Source organism: Dendrobates tinctorius, unplaced genomic scaffold (assembly GCF_039654945.1).
Source record: "Dendrobates tinctorius isolate UK_male_01 unplaced genomic scaffold, ASM3965494v1 ptg000003l, whole genome shotgun sequence".
NCBI classification, from domain to species: domain Eukaryota; kingdom Metazoa; phylum Chordata; class Amphibia; order Anura; family Dendrobatidae; genus Dendrobates; species Dendrobates tinctorius.
The window spans coordinates 98,666,513-98,685,662 of NW_027361671.1; the positions used below are offsets into that span (position 1 = coordinate 98,666,513).

General features: G+C 46.2%; 1 protein-coding gene across 2 annotated transcripts in view; it reads right to left on the reverse strand.

Moving 5' to 3' along the window:
• Window positions 1-19,150, reverse strand: part of PTPN11 (protein tyrosine phosphatase non-receptor type 11) — a 138,730-nt gene that overhangs the window by 10,680 nt on the left and 108,900 nt on the right. The window contains exon 15 of one of the 2 annotated variants that reach the window (XM_073562423.1): window positions 17,648-17,747. The exons of the other annotated variant lie outside the window; for it this stretch is intronic. Coding sequence (XP_073418524.1) covers window positions 17,678-17,747 — 70 coding nt within the window. The 3' untranslated portion in view covers window positions 17,648-17,677. The remainder of the gene's footprint in view (window positions 1-17,647; window positions 17,748-19,150) is intronic. 2 annotated transcript variants of the gene reach the window in all.

The window sequence follows — 19,150 nt, forward strand, 5'->3', positions numbered from 1 at the left end:
GGAGTAGGATAGGGTGATGGCCTCTCTTATCCATCTCACCAGTGTGGCCTTCGATGCTTTTTGACCCTTCCGTGGACCCTGAAAGCAGACAAACAGAGCCCTATCCTTCCTAAACTCCCTTGTGGTTATCAAGTATTGGAACAGGCACCTTTTTACATCTAAAGTGTGGAGTACCTCTTCTGTTTTGTTCTTGGGATTGGGACAGAAGGAGGGTAAGGAGATCTCCTGGGTCCTATGAAACTGTGACGGAACCTTGGGGAGATAGGGTAATTCTCAGAACCGACCCAGCCTATCATCCAGTACTTGAGTGAAGGGTGAGTGGGCAGATAAAGCTTGCATATCACTAATGCGACGGGCAGAAGTTAAGTCTACGAGGGAGATCTTAAGGGACAACATTTTTAAGGGAGCCTCCGGCCGGGGGTTCGAAGGGAGATTTGGTTGCTGCGTTTAGCTCTAGGTTTAGATCCCGGGGGGGGGGTGCGTAGAGGGATCGGCCTGGATCTACTTGAGGCTCTAATGAATCTCTTAACCCACCGATTTTTGGCTAAGTCTTGGTTATACAAAGCTCCCAAGGCCGTCACCTGTACTTTCAAGGTGCTGGCAGCTAACCCCTTTTCCAACCCCTTCTGTAGGAATTCCAGAATTCTGTCTATTGGGATTTCCCCCGTTGGGTCAGAACCTGATACTAAAATGAATTTTTTCCATACTTTCCCATATGCCTTAGTGGTTACTGGCTTTCTACTTTATAGTAGCGTGGATACCAAGTTTGACGAGAATCCCCTATTGCTTAGGAGTTCCCTTTCAATAGCCAAGCTGTCATGTGTAAGTTTTTTATATGGGGGTGATACCCTGGTACCTGGGATAGAAGGTCTGGAGTTTCTGGTAGAACCCAGGGGTCTGTAACGGACATTCTTCTCAGCCAGGAGAACCATATTCTCCGAGGCCAGAAGGGGGCTATCACAATTACCATCGCTTTGTCCCCCCCGTATTTTCCTCAGTACTAAGGGGATGAGAGATATTGGCGGGAAAGCGTAAGCCAGCTGATAATCCCAGGGTATCGTGAAGGCGTCTAGAGCTACTGGGCCCCCTCGGGGATCGATCGAGCAGAAGGTTTCCAACTTCCGGTTCTGACTGTTCGCAAAAAGTCTATTTCTGGCCGGCCCCAGAGTTTCATAATCTGGTTAAAGACTAACTGGCTTAGTTCCCACTCCCCTTGTTTTAGGCGTGTTCTGTTTAAGAAGTCCGCTGTTCGGTTTTCCGAACCTTTTATGTGGAGGGATTCTAGATTGTGTTCTGCTAGGTGGAAGATGGATTTTGTTACCTCCATCAGCGCTCGAGACCTGGTGCCCCCCTGGTGGTTTAGATATGCTACCACTACCTGGTTGTCGGAGAAGACCCGTGTGTGTTGGGAGCGAAGTGAATCCAGAAAATGAACGAGAGCTAGTTTTACTGCCAGCAACTCTTTCATGTTTGAGGAAGCTGACTTTTCCCTGAGTCCAGGACCCTTGCGCCACCTGACTACCTAGATGTGCACCCCCCCCCCCCCCCCCAGGGGCTTGCGTCTGTGGTTAGGATCTTTGTTGCTGGTAACGCCCAAGGACCCTCCTTGGTTAGATTGACTGGATCTGCCCACCATGTTAAGGAATGTATTGTGTCTGGTGAGATGTGTAATTGCACGTCTAAATTCCCGTGTAAGGAAACGTCTGTCTAATATTTCCCACTGTAGGTCTCGAGTATGGCTTTGTGCCCACTGTACCGCTGGCATGCAGGCTGTCATTGATCCCAATAGAGACATTGCTTTTCTCAGGGTAGTGACTGGGGAAGCCATCATTTGTGACACCCTCAGTGCCATCTTTTGAATCTTTGTCTGCAGAAGATAACATTTCTGTTTGGTTGAGTCTAGTATTAACCCCAAGTACTCCTGTACCTGACTTGGTACAAGTCTGGATTTGGGCAAATTCAGCATCCATCCTAGACTCACTAGAGATCTCATGACCATGTCCAACTGTTGTTTGCAGTGGTGAAAAGTGACACCTACTACTAAGAGATTGTCCAGGTATGGGACTATCAGGGTGTTTTGCTCTCTTATGTGGGCCATTACTTCTGACATTATTTTTGTAAATACTCTTGGAGCAATAGCTAGCCCGAAGGGGAGGGCTCTGAACTGATAATGTTTTATCTCCCCCTGGATCGTGACCGCCACCCTGAGGTATTTCCTGTGGTCTCTGAATGGGTACATGGTAATATGCGTCTCTCAAGTCTAATACAGCCATGAAGCACGATGGGGGAAGCATTTTTACACAAGATTTTATTGTCTCCATTTTGAAATGCTGAATTTCCAGGAACTTGATCAGTCTTTTTAGGTTTATGATTGCCCTGTATGTTCCGTCCGGCTTTCTGCGGAGGAAGAGAGGGGAGTAGAAGCCTTTGCCTCTGTCCTGGTAGGGGACTTCTTGTAATACCTCCTTCTCCCTTAGATTCGCGATTTCTTGTTGAAGAGCCAGCTGCTCATGTGGTGTCTTTTGGGACGTTATCACAAAAGAGTTGTTTGGGAGGATATTGAATTTTAGTCTTAGGCCTTCTTTTATTATGCTCAATATCCACGGACTTGCGGATATTTTCTCCCAGGCCTGGAGAAAGTAGGACAACCTTCCCCCCCGACCCAAGGGGGGCACCTTCATTGTGGCTTTTTGTTGTCGGGGGGGGGGTTTGTTAAACATAAAGCCTTTGTTTTTATTTCTTTTATCCTCCCATCCTTCTTTGTTCCCTTTTGGGGGTCTTCGTCGCATAAATCTTCCGTTCCGAAAAGGCTCTTTGTATGACTGACTGGGGAAACCGGGAAAGGACTTTTTCTTGTCCCCTGCCTTGTCCAAGATTTCGACTAGTGTTGAGCCAAATAAAAATTCCCCCTCACACGGGATTGCGCACAATTTGGTTTTTGTCTGCAAGTCTCCCGGCCAGCATTTTAGCCATAAGGCGCATCTCGCGGCATTTGAGAAGGAGGCTGCTCACCTAGTCGAGTCCACTGACGCATCCGCCAGGAAAGCTGCTGCTCCTTTCATTATAGAAACTGGTCTTTGCATTGTTTCTCTTGAGACTTTTTCTCTTATTTGGGAATCTAAATGATCCAATCAGACCATTAGGGCGTGTGACGTGCACGTGGCTGCTATGGCTGGCTTTAGTCCCCCTCCTGCCGCTTCCCAAGCATTTTTTTAAAAAGTTTCTGCTTTTTTATCCATTGGGTCTTTCAGGGTGCCCATGTCTTCGAAGGGCCGGGCAAATTTTTTAGAAGCTTTTGCAACCGCTACATCTAGTTTAGGTGCTTTACTCCATAGGGAGCAGGCCGGATCGTCAAAGGGGTATTTTGTCTTGGGTGTTTGGAGGACTTGCTTGTCTGGCTTTTTCCATTCTCGTTTAATTAGGGAGTGGATTTTCTCATTTATCGGAAAAGCCCTCTGTTTTTTTCTGCTCTAGTCCACTGAACATTAAATCTTGGGCCGTTTTCTTAGGGCGTTCGTCTACCAGCCCCATAGTTGTTCTCACGGCTTTTACCAGGGCGTCTGTCTCTTCAATAGGGAAGCAGCTGTGTCCCCCTTCTGAGGATGATGAGGAGGATTGGGAGGATGACGAATTACTTGAGTCAGATAGTTCACTTTCTGACTCGCTAACACTGGACTCTGGAGACCTATGCCTGGATCTACGTTTTTTCTTTGAGGTTCTAACGCCCTTAAGGGAATCTTTGACCTGGGTCCTTATTAGTGTTTGGAGGTCTGAAGCAAACCTCGGGGATTCCTCCTGGATTGTCTGTTCTATACACGCCGCACAGAGCTTATTCTGCCACTTAGGGGGTAGCTCCTCCGTGCATATAGCACATAACGTGTGTTTGGATTTGGCTGTGCATTTACGCCCCTGAAAGAAATTAATTAGTAACCGCACATTAGCGAGCGGACTTTCACGGAGATCACTCACCCTCCTTGTGGAACGAGCGATACCGTCTCGGGTGTAGGGATTATTTCCACCGCTGAATCCACTTCTGGCTGTGCTGCCATGGTGGAACTTTGGCTGTGCCGCGATCCCGAATGACCGCTGCTGCTGCGCTGTTGGGAAGAGGTTCGCTGGCGCTGTGAATGCTGGCGCTGCTCTTGCATTTGTTGCTGCCCCCCTCCTCCTTCCGTGGCTTGTCACCCATGGTGATTCCCACTGCCCCTTTAGTGGGGTTTAAATATGGACTTCTCTCTTTTTTTTCTCTTTTAATTTTTGGAACGCGGCGCCGCGTCATCACCCCTTCCCAGTGGTGCCCTGCGCCGCTGCCGGAAGTGGCCGCCTGCGCATGCGCACTGCGAATTTCCCAGCAGTGCACTGCGCCTCACCTTCTCAAGGGAGCTGTGCTCGCGCGCGCGCCACCGCTGGCGTCCCGCGCCCTCCCCCGACTCCTGCAGATGCCCTGTATCCCGTGGTTCCCGGTGGCCACTGCCACCCTCCACTTACCGCTCCAAGGCTCGGAGGGAGGCTCCTCCTTAGTGACCGCCGCCATTATACCTGTAGGAGGCACAAATCTTTTTTTTTGTATCGGCAGACTTGTCTTCTGCGTCTTCACTGCCTCTCCCCACTCACCCTCAAGGTCCGCCGACCCCGGTGGTGGTGCTTCGGGGGAAGCAAGAAAATGACCCCGACCCAGCCGAGGCAGTAAGCCCCACTCCCTATTACTGCACAGGTTCGGCCCTTGGCATCCCACGTCGATCTACAGGTACATGCTGTAGGTTCCCCATCAGGGACAGGAAACCAACTGATGTGGGAGAGAGGTACCGCCTTTTTTATCTGTAGGTTTCCTGTCCCTGAGGGCGGATCCTTCTCTCTCCATGGTGCCGTCATGGGGGAAAGAGAAACATTTCTTTTTTAACTTCTCCACGTTCGAGAAAATCGGATGACACTCCTACCACTCTTTGATCAGAATCTGATCAGAATAAATCGGACCAATTTTCTTGTACGCCGAAAAACATATGTCTGAATGAGCCCTAAAGGTCTGTTCACACCAACTGGTGACACAATGCAAATACTGACTTTTAAACTTTTAGCAATCAGCAGTTGTTTGAATGCCTGTTTAAAGTCAGACCAAAGCAAACGATGAGCACTGAGTGATCTATACTAGATCGCTCAGTGCACATAAGCTGCCATGGGTTTCAGCAGTGCGAGTCCTGTTACAAAGCATGATAGACCGCCAAAAACAATGCTCTTTTATGCTGCATAAAGGATCATTTCACCCGATGAACAAGCGTTTTGTTCGTTCATCAGGAGATCAGCAGCCTGTTTACGCTGCAAGATAATCGTGAGACAAGCATTTTTAACAACGCAACGTTTATGATTATCTTGCATTGTAAATTACCTATAAGACACAAATTTTTAAAGGATTGTAAGGAAAAAATGTTTCACAATAGTTTGGCCAAGTAAGGAACACTCAAGGAGGCAAGTATCCCTGTCATAGTCTACGGCCTACACTAAGCCATGGTTCTCCTGGGATCTGCTAAGATGGAGGGTCTAGCGCAAAGCCTGTCGGTGGAAATGGTCATTTCTCCCTCACCTTGTACTCCCTACTTGGGTTTCTTTTCATTCACATGCAATCCATATGTCTGATGAAAGTCTGTGTTTTAAGACCAAAATGTCAAGTGTGTTATTTTGCAATGTTACAATCAAAACCTTTTTTAATTTATTTAGAATTGGAGTGCCAAATTCTTTTCACATTGGACCATGGGTTGCTACTCTATTTGGGTTCTGATTGTCTGAGAGCACCATGTATCAACATTATTCTTATAAGAGCTGCCAGCCTTCCACTAACAGTGCACCCATTTACAAGGTCATCACAGTGTGAAAATTATGATTCTGGAAAATTTACCATTGAACAAATATTAATGTGAATAGAAGTGAAGTGCATTATTAGAGTTTGAAATGAAGACTATATTAATTGGATAGATTTATATGATCATATTGTGTGTATATATACAGTAGGGAAAAAAGTATTTAGTCAACCACCAATTGTGCAAGTTCTCCAAATTAAAAAGATGAGAGAGGGGCTCACAGAGTCCCTACTAGGCCTCTTCCTCCGGGAGCCCCGCCTAGACCCTTTATGGCATGCATTCTCAACTGCAGGGATAGAGACGTGACTCTACGACTGGCACGGCAAAAGAGTCCGATTAAGTTCAACAATGCCACGATCTCTATTTTCCCGGATTTCTTTGCGGAACTCCAGAAGCAACGGCACAGTTTATGGAAGTCAAAAGACATCTATGGGAGAGGAATGTTATGTACTCGATGATTTACCCGGCCTGGCTCCGGGTGGTCCACGGGGGTTCTACTTCGTTTTTTACGGAGGCGGTGGAGTGGCTGAGATCCCATGGAGGGCCTGCTGAAAAAGAATCCTAATGCATCGATTGCTAGCTGGAATTTTTCTATTAATCGGCTGATTGGAGTTTTACTTGACGGCGTCCAGGTTTCCAACAATACCGGACACTGGGCTCAGTGATGGTATCCCCTTGTTTGTTTTGTGATGGACTCTGCTCCTACGTTGTTTGTTGTTCTTTAACTTTGTTTTTTTTTTTTTTCCGTAGTGGTTTTTGTTTTTTTTTAGGTTATAATCGCAGTCAACAACAATTTCAGTCTCTAGGTGATGTTTCTAAACTGTGCCCGGGTAATACTATGCACCATGTTCAGAGGAGTAAAATATGGGGTCGGAGTTAATATGTATGACATGGAATGTGGGGGGAATAAAAACTCCTCGGAAAAAGATCAAGGTCTTCTCACAGGTCAGACATTACCGCCCTCACATTGTGGCCTTGGTGGAGACACACTTGACTAGGGATACAGTGCGGTGTGTGCAGAAGCCCTGGGTACAATGGTCTGCCCATACATTTCATACCAGCTACTCGAGAGGGGTCTCGCTGTTGGTACATAAAGACGTCATGGGAAGCGAGGGAAACTCAGAGGGATCCTGAGGGTCGTTTTATTTGTTTTATTTTTGTCCACGCATTGATAAACACCAGGAAATATGTGGTCTTATGTATTTATAACCCCCCTCCGGCTCGTATATCCATCCTGCAGAAGGCAATGAGTTTTGCCCTTAACTACCCGGACGCAGATGTTATTTGTATGGGCGACTTTAATATGGTCATGAACAACTGCCTTGATAAATTGAGGCTGGATGATGAAGCGACCGGGGGGGTCCTCCCTAACGAATATAACCCCGTTATCATTTATGGGTGGTGGCTGGATTTGTGGAGGATGCGTCATCCTGAGTTAAGGGAATACATTTGTCACTCATCCACTAAACGCTCTCTATCACGCATAGACTATATATTCGGTTCTGGCGGTCTGACAATGTGGGTGGCTGATATAGAGCATGGAAGTAGGGGGATCTCAGACCATAGTCTGGTCATCCTTAAACTTAAGTATGGGCAAGTAAATAGTGGGATAGCTTGGAAGTTAAATCCTTTCTGGTTAAAATTGATGGGGTCTCCCGACAGAACGATTGATCAGTTGAATTGCTTCATCGCTTCCCACCCGGAACCTAGGGATGTTAATTTATTCTGGGATGCCCTTAAGGCATATCTGAGGGGCGGGCTTGTCCTCCATGATTTCTTATATTAAGCGGGTAACCGCAGGGAAGGATGACGAGGTGGAGCAACGACTGAGAGACGCAGAGGCAACATATATATCTAACCAAACCAGCGGGAACAGGAATGAGTGGCTGGCTTCCCAGAGGTTATATACTCAGCACGTGGACACTAAATCTAAGCGTAAATTATTCTTTACTCGTCAATCCTATTTTGAATTGGGGAATCAGACGGGCAAATTTTTGGCCTATCTGGTGCGCCAACATAACACCTCTAATATAATATTGCAGATTCGCAGGGTGGACGGTACACTGGTGTCTTCGACAGAGGATATTTCAGGATTACTACAGGTCATTATATGAATCTAAAAGTGACTTTGATACTTTGGGGTGTTTAGACTGTCAGATATATCATTCTCCACATTAGATTCGGAACAGCGGGCCCTTACGGACGCTGAGTTCACCGCAGAGGGGACAGATAAGGCTATGACAGATATGGCTTCTGGGAAGGCCCCTGGACCTGATGGGTTACCTATTGAACTATATAGGAAGTATCGGGACATATTGACGCCACTTTTGGTAAAAGGTATTTCAGGGAATATGGGAAGGGAAGTCTATGCCTGAGTCCTTTTACGGGGCTAATATCATAGTGCTTCGGAAGGAGGGGAAGGACCCTTTGGAATGTGGATCCTATCGTCCCATTTCATTAGTGAATGTGGACTATAAAATTTTCACCAAGATTCTAGCTACCAGATTGAACTCCATTATATTGAATCTCATACATCCAGATCAAACAGGCTTTATGCCTGGCAAAAGTACTTCTATTAACATCAGAAGAGTCCAGTCAACAGTCCAATATAGTTCCCTGGTGCCAGACAATAGATGGGCATTGGCATCGTTAGATGCTGCCAAGGCTTTTGACTCTCTTGAATGGCCTTTCCTCTCCGCATGTTTGCAAAGGTATGGCTTTGGCAATCAATTTATAACATGAATCAAAATATTATACATGAAACCCAAGGCCTGTATTATAATAAATAATTCTATATCTGAGTCTTTCGTGTTGCACAGGGGAACCCGTCAGGGTTGCCCTCTTTCCCCGGCTCTCTTCGCCCTCGCGATTGAGGCACTAGCAATACGTATAAGGTCCTTCCCTAATATCCGAGGTATAGATATAGCATGTTGGGTAGATACCATAGGCCTATATGCCGATGACATGGTGATATTCTTGAATGATGTGGAAGAAACTTTGCCACAGGTGATATCCTTTATAGATAGATTTAGTAAATATTCAGGTTTACATATAAATTGGGAGAAGTCTGCCCTGTTACCCCTTTCCCATGCCCCGATGCCCCGGTTAGAGATTCTCTCCTCGCTGTCTATTGCATCTAGTTTTAAATATTTGGGCATCCACATCTCTAATAATAGTATGCTTGATCTACAAATTAATGTCCACCCGTTGCTAGACCTGGTTAAAGCTAAATTTGCGTCTTGGAGTAGGCTCCCACTATCTGTGGCTGGACGCATTAACCTGATTAAAATGATATTACTCCCTAAATTTGGCTACTCGCTCCAGCACAGTGCGGTAGCGGTGCCCAAGTCATTTTTTGTCAATCTTAATTCTTTGGCCACGTCCTTTATTTGGGGGAAAACTAGGCCCAAGCTTAATTTGTCCATTTTACAAAGACCAAAGAAGGGAGGTGGGGCGGCGTTGCCAGATTTTTTCCTATACTACTTAGCTGGGCAGGCTAAAGCTTTAAATAAATGGATGCCGGGCAATTGCCTCCCTAATTATGAAAGCCACCTACTTCACGCTGCACAAGCAGATTGCCCATTACATTTCCTTGAATTGGAAAAAACTAGTGCACCACGTCTGTTACCCCTGCTCCGGCTTGCACAATTAATATGGAGACAAATTAAGAACGTAATAGGGTTTAAAGATGTTATAGCTAAAATGCCCCTGTGGAGTAATAACTATTTTCCGGAGTTGCCGAATCACCTGTCGGCTGTTTTTTGGACCCAGTGTGGCGTTTCTTCAGTGGGAGACTTGAATGACCAGGGGACCTTAAAGTCTTTTGAACAATTGCAGGCCACACATGATATTCCGAGATCTCATTTTTTTCGCTATCTGCAGCTGAGATCGGCTCTTCAGTCGCATATGAGGGATGGGGGTATGGACCTTACTATTTCATCTTTACCTCTGATAGGAATTCTTAACTCGCAGGGTCCCCAGGGTCTTATATCCTCTTTGTACACATATATGCTGTCAGTAGGGGCAGAATCGGCCATAAGCTCTATTAAGATGAATTGGGAATGACTTATCCCTGATATGCAAGGAGAGGAGTTGGAGGAGATTCTGGAGTCTCCGATTGGAGTATCACCATCTATTAATAGCAGAATGATACAATTATATATAATAAATCAATCACATTTGACTCCGTTGAGACTTTTTAGGATGGGTCGGCTTCAATCGTCAGAATGTATGCGATGTCACTCGCCAGATGCTGATTTTATCCATATGGTGTGGCAATGTCCCATTATCCTACACTACTGGAAAGAGGTGACTACACTACTGACGTCCCTGGTGCAGGCCCCTGTCCAGCTAGAACCATTGGTCTGCTTGTTTTGGGTATGGGAGGAGGAGATTTGGGATCGCTATACTGGGGTCTTCTTGCGCGAGACGCTGTTTATGGCACGGAAGGTGCTGGCACTGAGGTGGATGGGGGGTTCGGATGCTTCCCTTAGATTTTGGATTAAATTGGTGAATTCAATTATTCCATATGAGCGCAAGCTATACCAAAATAGGGGATGCCCGGGTAAGTTTGAAAAGATCTGGGAGAGGTGAAATTCCTCTCACCTCACTTTGCAAGACTGAACATCACATGCGACATAATATGGTATAGGAAACTAGGCTGCGGAAATAGTGGGTATTAGTTGAGGTAGTGGTAGTTGTAGTTTAGGACTTTTAGTTAGTTTTTACTGTTGCATGACATGACAAGGTTTGTGAAATTAGAGTGATATACATATGGGGAAATATATAAACAGTAATTTTTTGCATATGCTTGGAAGGAAATGTACACATTACCTTGTTTATCTATAAGAGTGTGCAATCTCTTTGTATTATATTTTATTATGGACGGAGGCATGTATGCTTTGTAAAGTGCCTCTTATCATAAGTCATTGTGTATGTTGTGCATCCTTTGTACCCTGATAAACGAATTTAAAAAAAAAAAAGATGAGAGAGGCCTGTAATTGACATCATAGGTAGACCACAACTATGAGAGTCAAAATGAGAAAACAAATCCAGAAATTCTCCTTGTCTGATTTGGCAAGATTTATTTTGCAAAATTTCTTTAGAGCCTTCTTTAGAGGCTCCTCTGTCCTCCACTCATTACCTGTACTAATGGCATCTCTTTGAACTTGTTATCAGTACAAAAGACACCTGTCCACAACCTCAAACAGTCACTCTCCAAACTCCACTATGGTGAAGACCAAAGAGCTGTCGAAGGACACCAGAAACAAAATTGTAGCCCTGCACCAGGCTAGGAAGACTGAATCTGCAATAGGCAAGCAGATTGGTGTGATGAAATTAACTGCGGGAGCAATAATAAGAAAATGGAAGACATACAAGACCACTGATAATCTTCCTCGATCTGGGGTTCCACACAATTTCTCACCCCGTCATGAGGTCAAAATGATCACAAAAATGGTGAGCAAAAATCCCAGCACCACACGGGGGGACCTAGTGAATGACCTGCATAGAGCTGGGACCAACGTAACAAAGGATACCATCAGTAACACACTACGCCGCCAGGGACTCAGATCCTTCAGTGCCAGAAGTGTCCCCCTGCTTAAACCAGTACAGGTCCGGGCCCGTGTGAGTTACATTTAAAGAACACCATACCTACTGTGAAGCATGGGGGTGGCAACATCATGCTTTGGGGCTGTTTCTCTGCAAAGGGACCAGGACGACTGATCTGTGTACATGAAAGAATGAATGGGGCCTTGTATTGTGAGATTTTGAGTGTAAACCTCCTTCCATCAGCAAGGGCATTGAAGATGAAACGTGGATGGGTCTTTCAGTGTGATAATGAACACATCACACCACCAGGGCAATGAAGGAGTGGCTTCATAAAACGCATATGAAGGTCCTTGAGTGGCCTAGCCAGTCCCCAGATCTCAACCCCATAGACAACCTTTGGAGGGATTTGAAAGTCCATGTTGCCCAGCGACAGGCCCAAAACATCACTGCTCTAGAGGAGATCTGCATGGAGGAATGGGTTAACATACTGCCAACCTTGTGAAGACTTACAGAAAACGTTTGACCGCTGTCATTGACAAAAAAATATATATATAACAAAATATTGAGATGAAGTTTTGTTAATGACCAAATACTTATTTTCCACCATAATTAGCAAAATAAATCTTGCTTAATCAGACAAGGAGAATGTCAGGATTTGTTTTCTCATTTTGACTCTTAGGGTGTGTGCACACGCTGCGGATTCTGCTGCGGATCCAGCCCTGCGGATCCGCAGCAGAATTAGCTGCGATGGACAGTACCATTATTCCCTATGGGAATTAAAAACTGCTGTGCAGACGCTGCGGAATTTTCCGCGCGGATTTTGCTGCGGTTTCAAATCCGCAGAAAGAATTGCATGTCAATTCTTTCTGCGGATTCCGCAGCGGTTTACCATTTCCTCCATTGTGGAGATGATAAACCGCAGGGCAAAACCGCAGGATTTGACCTGCGGATTTATCTGCGGATTTTGCAAAATCCGCGCGGATGAATCCGCAGCAGATTCCGCAGCGTGTGCACACACCCTCATAGTTGTGGTCTACCTATGATGTCAATTACAGGCCTCATCTTTTTAATTGGGAGAACTTGCAAAATTGGTGGCTGACTAAATACCGTATTTTTCGGATTATAAGACGCACTCTTGTTCCCCCAAATTTTGGCGGATAGGTCTTATAATCAGAATCTGTGTGCTGCTGCGCTATAGAGTAGGGGGGGGGCTCTGGCATGGTGTCAGGGGGCTGGGGTAGGCTGGCTGCAGAGACAGCAGGTGGTCATGTGCTCCCGCTCATTAGGCTCATGTAATATTCACTGCACTCACTGTTCATCACCTCAGTGGTGAAGCCGCACCGAGTTGGTAGACAGGGGAGCGGCGCATATTGCATGTGCCTTCACTCCCCCCCTGTCACTATACTCACCATCCGATGATGGCTCCTGCTCCCAGCTCCCCCGTAGCTCTTCCTGTGTCTGTGCTGACATCCTCCTCCTGCGAAGGTGCGCGGCAGGAGCTGCTCATTCAGGCAGTTCATAGTAGCTTCAGGACCTTCCGTCACGTGACCAATAGGACCTGCGGTCACGTGACTCCCAGTGTGCAATGCGAGTCACGTGACCGCAGGTCTTATTGGTCACATGACGGAAAGTCCTAAAGCTGCAATGAAGTGCCTGAATGAGCAGCTGCTGCCGTGCGCCCTCGCAGGAGGAGGATGTCAGCACAGACACAGGAAGAGCCACAGGGGAGCTGGGAGCAGGAGCCGTCATCGGAAGGTGAGTTAAGTGTTTATTTTATCGTGTGCTTGACAGCAGGGGAGAATATAGGGACGGGGCCATGTGCATGCCAGCAGGGGGGAATATAGGGACGGGAGGCTGTTATGAATGGGTCACCAAGGAGAAAAAAAGCAAAACAAGCTAAGTCACAGAAAACCAAGAGCTGACAAGCCAGAAGGAATCACCAGCAACTGAATAGGGCGTCTGCTGTCTTAAATCCAATCTGAGACTCCTGAGGTCCAATCGTCATCCTCATTCTCAGGTGGCAGATCTCCACCGATCAAATCAGCCTCACTACCTCCTGTTACCACCAGAGGTAGTCTGGAAGGAGAACTCACAACTGGTGAACCAGAGAATGAACTCACAACAGTGGGCCGTGTACATGCCAGCAGGGGAGAATATAGGGACGGGGAACCCGTGTGCATGCCAGCAGGGGGGAATATAGGGACGGGGGGCCATGTGCATGCCAGGAAGGGGGAATATAGGGACGGGGGCCCCGTGTGCATGCCAGCAGGGGGGAATATAGGGACGGGAGGGCCGTGTGCATGCCAGCAGGGGGGAATATAGGGACTGGGGGCCGTGTGAATGCCAGTAGGGGGGAATATAGGGACGAGGGGGCCGTGTGAATGCCAGTAGGGGGGAATATAGGGACGAGGGGGCCGTGTGAATGCCAGTAGGGGGGAATATAGGGACAGGGGGCTCGTGTGCATGCCAGCAAGGGGGATTATAGGGACGGGGGGCCATGTGCATGCCAGCAAAGGGGAATATAGGGACGGGGGGCCCCGTGTGCAGGCCAGCAGGGGGGAATATAGGGACGGGGGGCCACGTATGCAGGCCAGCAGGGGGGAATATAGGGACGGGGGGCCATGTGCATGCAAGCAGGGGGAAATATAGGGACAGGGGGGTGTGCATGTCAGCAGGGGGGAATATAGGGACGGGGGGGGCTGTGTGAATGCCAGCAGGGGGGAATATAGGGACGGGGGGCCATGTGCGTGCCAGAAGGGGGGCATATAGAGAGGGGGCAATGTGAGTGCCAGCAGGGGGGCATATAGTGACCGGGGGGGCTATGTGCCAGCACAAAGGGGCAATGTGCCAGGATGGCGGTTATATAGACACCAGGATGAGGGACATATATATGATTTGAAAGACAGACACTGGCACTCTAAGACACACCTCCATTTAACATTAAAAAAAAATTCTCTTTTTCCTCACCAAATTTGGGGGTTCGTCTTATAATCAGGTACGTCTTATAAAGCGAAAAATACGCTTTTTTACCTCAATGTACATATAGAAATATTATATACATACATACACACACATACACACACAGCTGTGGCAAAAATTAAGAGACCACTACCAAACGTTGTTTGTCTGATTTTTCTCTTTATAGCTACCGTATATACTCGAATATAAGTCGAGATTTTCAGCCCAAAAAATTGGGCTGAAAGTCCCCCTCTCGTCTTATATTCGAGTCACTACCTCCGCGCATATTCATGAGTTTTAATGAGCGGTACCACATGACCGCTGAAGGCAGGAAGAGAGCGCGCGGAGAAGCTGGGGGCTCAAGACACAGCGTCAGGACGGGTAAGTATAGCGATACTCACCTGTCCTGCGTCCATGGCTGCTTGCTGCCGTCTGTCATCGGTCAGTGACTTCAGACAGCAGAGGGCGCGGTGACGTCGTTAGTGCGCGCCGCGCCCCCTGCAGTCTGAACGTCACTGACTGATGACGTGGCAGATAGCGGGGAGCAGCCATGGACGCAGGACAGGTGAGAATCTGACACCCAGCGACGGAGAGGTGAGTATGTAATTTTTTTATTTTTACATGCAGCAGCAGCATGGGGGCAGCATATGGGGGAATCATCTATGGAGCTTCTTATGGGGGCAGCATATGGGGGGCATAATCTAAGGAGCTTCTTATGGGGGCAGCATATGGGGGAATAATCTATGGAGCTTCTTCTGGTGACACCATATGGGGGAATAATCTATGGAGCATTTCCCACCCTAGACTTATACTCGAGTCAATAAGTTCTCCCAGTTTTTTGTGGCAAAATTAGGGGGGTCGACTTATACTCGGATCGACTTATACTCGAGTATATACGGTATATTTTAGTGTAAAATGTAAATTGCTCTTTTAGTCTACAAACTAATTTCCAAGCAATAAATTTTGTTTTGTTTTATTTTGAAAAAGAGAAATGGTCAAAATTAAAATAACAGTGCTTTCAGAGACCTCAAATAACGCAAAGAAAACAAGTTCATAATAATTTAGAAACAACAATGCTAATGCTTTAACTCAGGAAAAGTTGAGAAATCAATATTTTGTGGAATAACCATGATTTTTTAAAAACAGCTTTCATGCGTCTTGGCATGCTTGCCACCAGTCTGTCACACTGCTTCTGGTGCAAAAATGTAAGCAGTTCTTCTTTGATTGATGGCTTGTGACTATCCATCATCCTCTTGATTACATTCCTGAAGTTTTCAATGGGGTTCGTCTGAAGAATGGGCTGCCCATAACAGGGTTTTGATGTGGTGGTCTCTTAATTTTTGCCAGAGCAGTATCTATCTATCTATATTTATATTTATTAACCAGTTCATACTTCCAGCCGCTGTCCACGAATCCCATAAGGCACCACAGCAGTGTCACTTGCGCAGGCGCAGTTCGAGGCCGCAATGCCACGAACTGCGCCTGCGCAAGTGACATTCATGTCACCGCCATTCCCGTGCATGCGCAGTAACAGCCACAACTGCGCCCTCTACCTGCGCATGCGCGGTACTGACGCGGCTGTTACTGCGCACTCCTGATGCTATAGCATCGGGCCTATTTCTAGTATATATATAATTTTCAGTTTGTCTGATTTTTCTCTTTATAGGTATATTTTTGAGTAAAATGTAAAATGCTCTTTTATTCTATAAACTACTGACAACATGTCTTCGAATTTCCAAGCACTAAATTTTGTATTTATTTTCAGAAAATGAGAAATGGTCAAAATAACAAAAAAATGCAGCGCTTTTAGACCTCAAATAATGCTAAGAAAACAAGTTCATAATCATTTAGAAACAATACTAATATTTTAACTCAGGAAGAGTTCAGAAATCAATATTTTGTGGAATAACCATGATTTTTATTCACAGCTTTCATGCGTCTTGTCATGCTTTCACCAATCTTTTACACTGCTTTTGGGTGACCTTATGCCACTTCTGGTACAGAAATTTAAGCAGCTCTTCTTTGTTTGATGGCTTCTGACTATCCATCATACTCTTGATTACAATCCAGAAGTTTTCAATGGGGTTCAGGTCTGGAGATTGGGCTGTCCATGACAGGGATTTGATGTGGTGGTCCTTCATCAACACATTGACTTGACCCAGCTGTGTGGCATGGCGCATTGTCCTGCTTGAAAAACCAGTCCTCAAGAGTTGAGGAACATTGCCTGATCAACAAGAATCAACTGTTTTTCCAGGATAACCTTGTATGCAGCAGCTTGATTCATACGTCCTTCACAAAGATTAACATGCCCAATTCCAGCCTTGCTGAAGCATCCCCAGATCATCACCAATCCACCACCAAATTTCACAGTGGGTGCAAGACACTGTGGCTTGTACGCCTCTCCAGGTCTCCGTCTAACCATTAGATGACCAGGTGTTGGGCAAAGCTGAAAATTAGACTAATCAGAGAAGGTTTCCTTACGCCAGCCTCTATGGTCCAATCCTTATGGTCTTTGGCAAACTTCAGCCTGGTTCTCAATGATGAAAGGATTTTTTTCTACCTTTACATGACTTGAGCCCTGCCTCTAGGAGCCTGTTATGAACTGCTCTTGCCGTGCACTTCACCCCAGCTGCCATTTGCTATTCCTTTTGTAGGTCACTTGATGTCATCCTGCGGTTTCTGAGTGACATTCGAATAAGATGACGGTCATCCCAGTCAGTGGGGAGTCGTTTTCGCTCTCTGTCGGTCTGTAGCTTTGTTGTCCCCAATGTCTGCTGCTTGACCCTATTGTAATGGATTGCCGTCTTAGAAATTTTAAGGATGGAGGCAACATGAAGCTCACTGTATTCCTCCGCTAGAAAAGCCAGAATTGAGCCCTTCTTTTCCTCCCTCAAGAGTTTTCTTTTCAACTCCTTTGGCATGGTTAAAAGTTATTTTTCATTCCTATTACTTTTGGGATATTACTAGCACTTGTTTTGCCATCCAGCTTGTCTTATTGCAAGAGGATTGTGAACACCACAGCAGGGATTTTTTTATACTTTCCTTCGTTAAATGAGATTTGGTTCAGGTGATCACCTAATCAGAAGCACATTAAGTAGAATGAGGTGTGCTCTGGTTGACACTGGAATGGAATGGCAGTCAGACATGTAGAAAAGCTGATTTTTTAAAACTCTGCAGTGGTCTCTTAATTTTTGCCAGAGCTGTATATGTAGAAAGATATATCTATCGATATATTAGATGAATAATATATGTATATAAGAGAGAAAAAAAGTGACCCCCTCCATTACCAGTCTGCAGTGGAGATGCAGCATTTCACTTCATCTGAAGCTTTTTTGCTGTTGCATAAGGCTCACATTTTCATAGACACGGCTAGCATCTTCTCGCATGCTGTAACAAGAGAAATGGAGATCTACATCAAACAGCAAGAGACAGTAACTACAGGAAGACATTGCATCTGTAAAATATTGTCACAGAGAAGCTGAAAATTACAAATATTATGGCTACAACAGACCTCCACGGTCTGAAAATCAATCTGAAATCATGTTCATAATTACCAATTAGGCTTCCAGACATCATTTTAGCCCTATTCATTTACCAGTACAGAGCTATATGCCTGCTGCAGATCTGTGATTTGTGAAAATTGCCTAAAGTTATTCTAGTAATTACAAAATCCTGCATGATATTACTGATTATATAGATGATAAAGAAAAAAAATGTGTTTGCTTAAACATCTAAATGAGAAGTTTCAAGCCTATAGATATGACTGGTTTTTAATGCTGAAGGTTGAAGAGATGAAAACAGAGAAGCATCCCTTCATTTCAAGGCAAATTAAGTCACTGTTTAATCCCAATTGTCTGGGGATTCACCTAAATAGGGCAGAACAGCATCTTAGACAGCCCGCGGTGTTTATTTCTTCACACAGACTTGATCAATTCTTTTGTAATGTGAATAGTTTTAGATTATTCTGCGAAAAAAGAAGACTTAAGGGCCCATCACACTAAGCGATATCGCTAGCAATATCGTTATAACGTCACTGGTTTTGTGACGCAGCAGCGATATTGCTAGCGATATCGCTATGTGTGACACCTCCGACCGGCTCCCCGCTGGTTATCGCTGATCGCGCGAGAACGTCCTGTGCCGTTTCTCGTCGGCTGCTTTCTGCTGGGCTTCCTGCTGTGGCGAAGAGCGACGCGTGGACGCGGACGGGAGGACGTCTTCATCGCTGCGTCTGACAGGTAAGTGACGACCGCTGCTATGTCGCTGGTGAGATCTGCCTGTTTGGCAGCTCACTAGTGACCACTTAGCGATGCACCAGCGATCCTAACCAGGTCGTATCGTTGTCGGGATCACTGGTGCATCGCTAAGTGTGACGGTACCGTAATGACTTAACCCCTTAATGTCCAATGACGGACACAGTCTGTCATCAGACATCTCCCCTGCTTTGATGAGGGCTCCGGCGCTGAGCCCGCATCAAAGCCGGGACATGTCAGCTGTTATGAAAAGCTGACATGTGCCCGCAATAGGCGCGAGCGGAATAGCCGTCCGCCCGCCCTATTAACTAGTTAAATCCCGCTGTCAAAGCTGACAGAGGGCATTTAAATAGCATTTCTGGCCGCCGGGCCGGAAATGACCTCATCGCCGACCCCTGTTACGTGACCGGGGGTCGGTGTCATGTTGCCTGGACAACCAGAGGTCTCTGAGACCTCTATGGTTGTTCCAGGCATATGGCTTTCAGCGCCACCAGGTGGTCGGCGCTGAGAGCACAGCAGTAAATCTGCTATATATGGGCG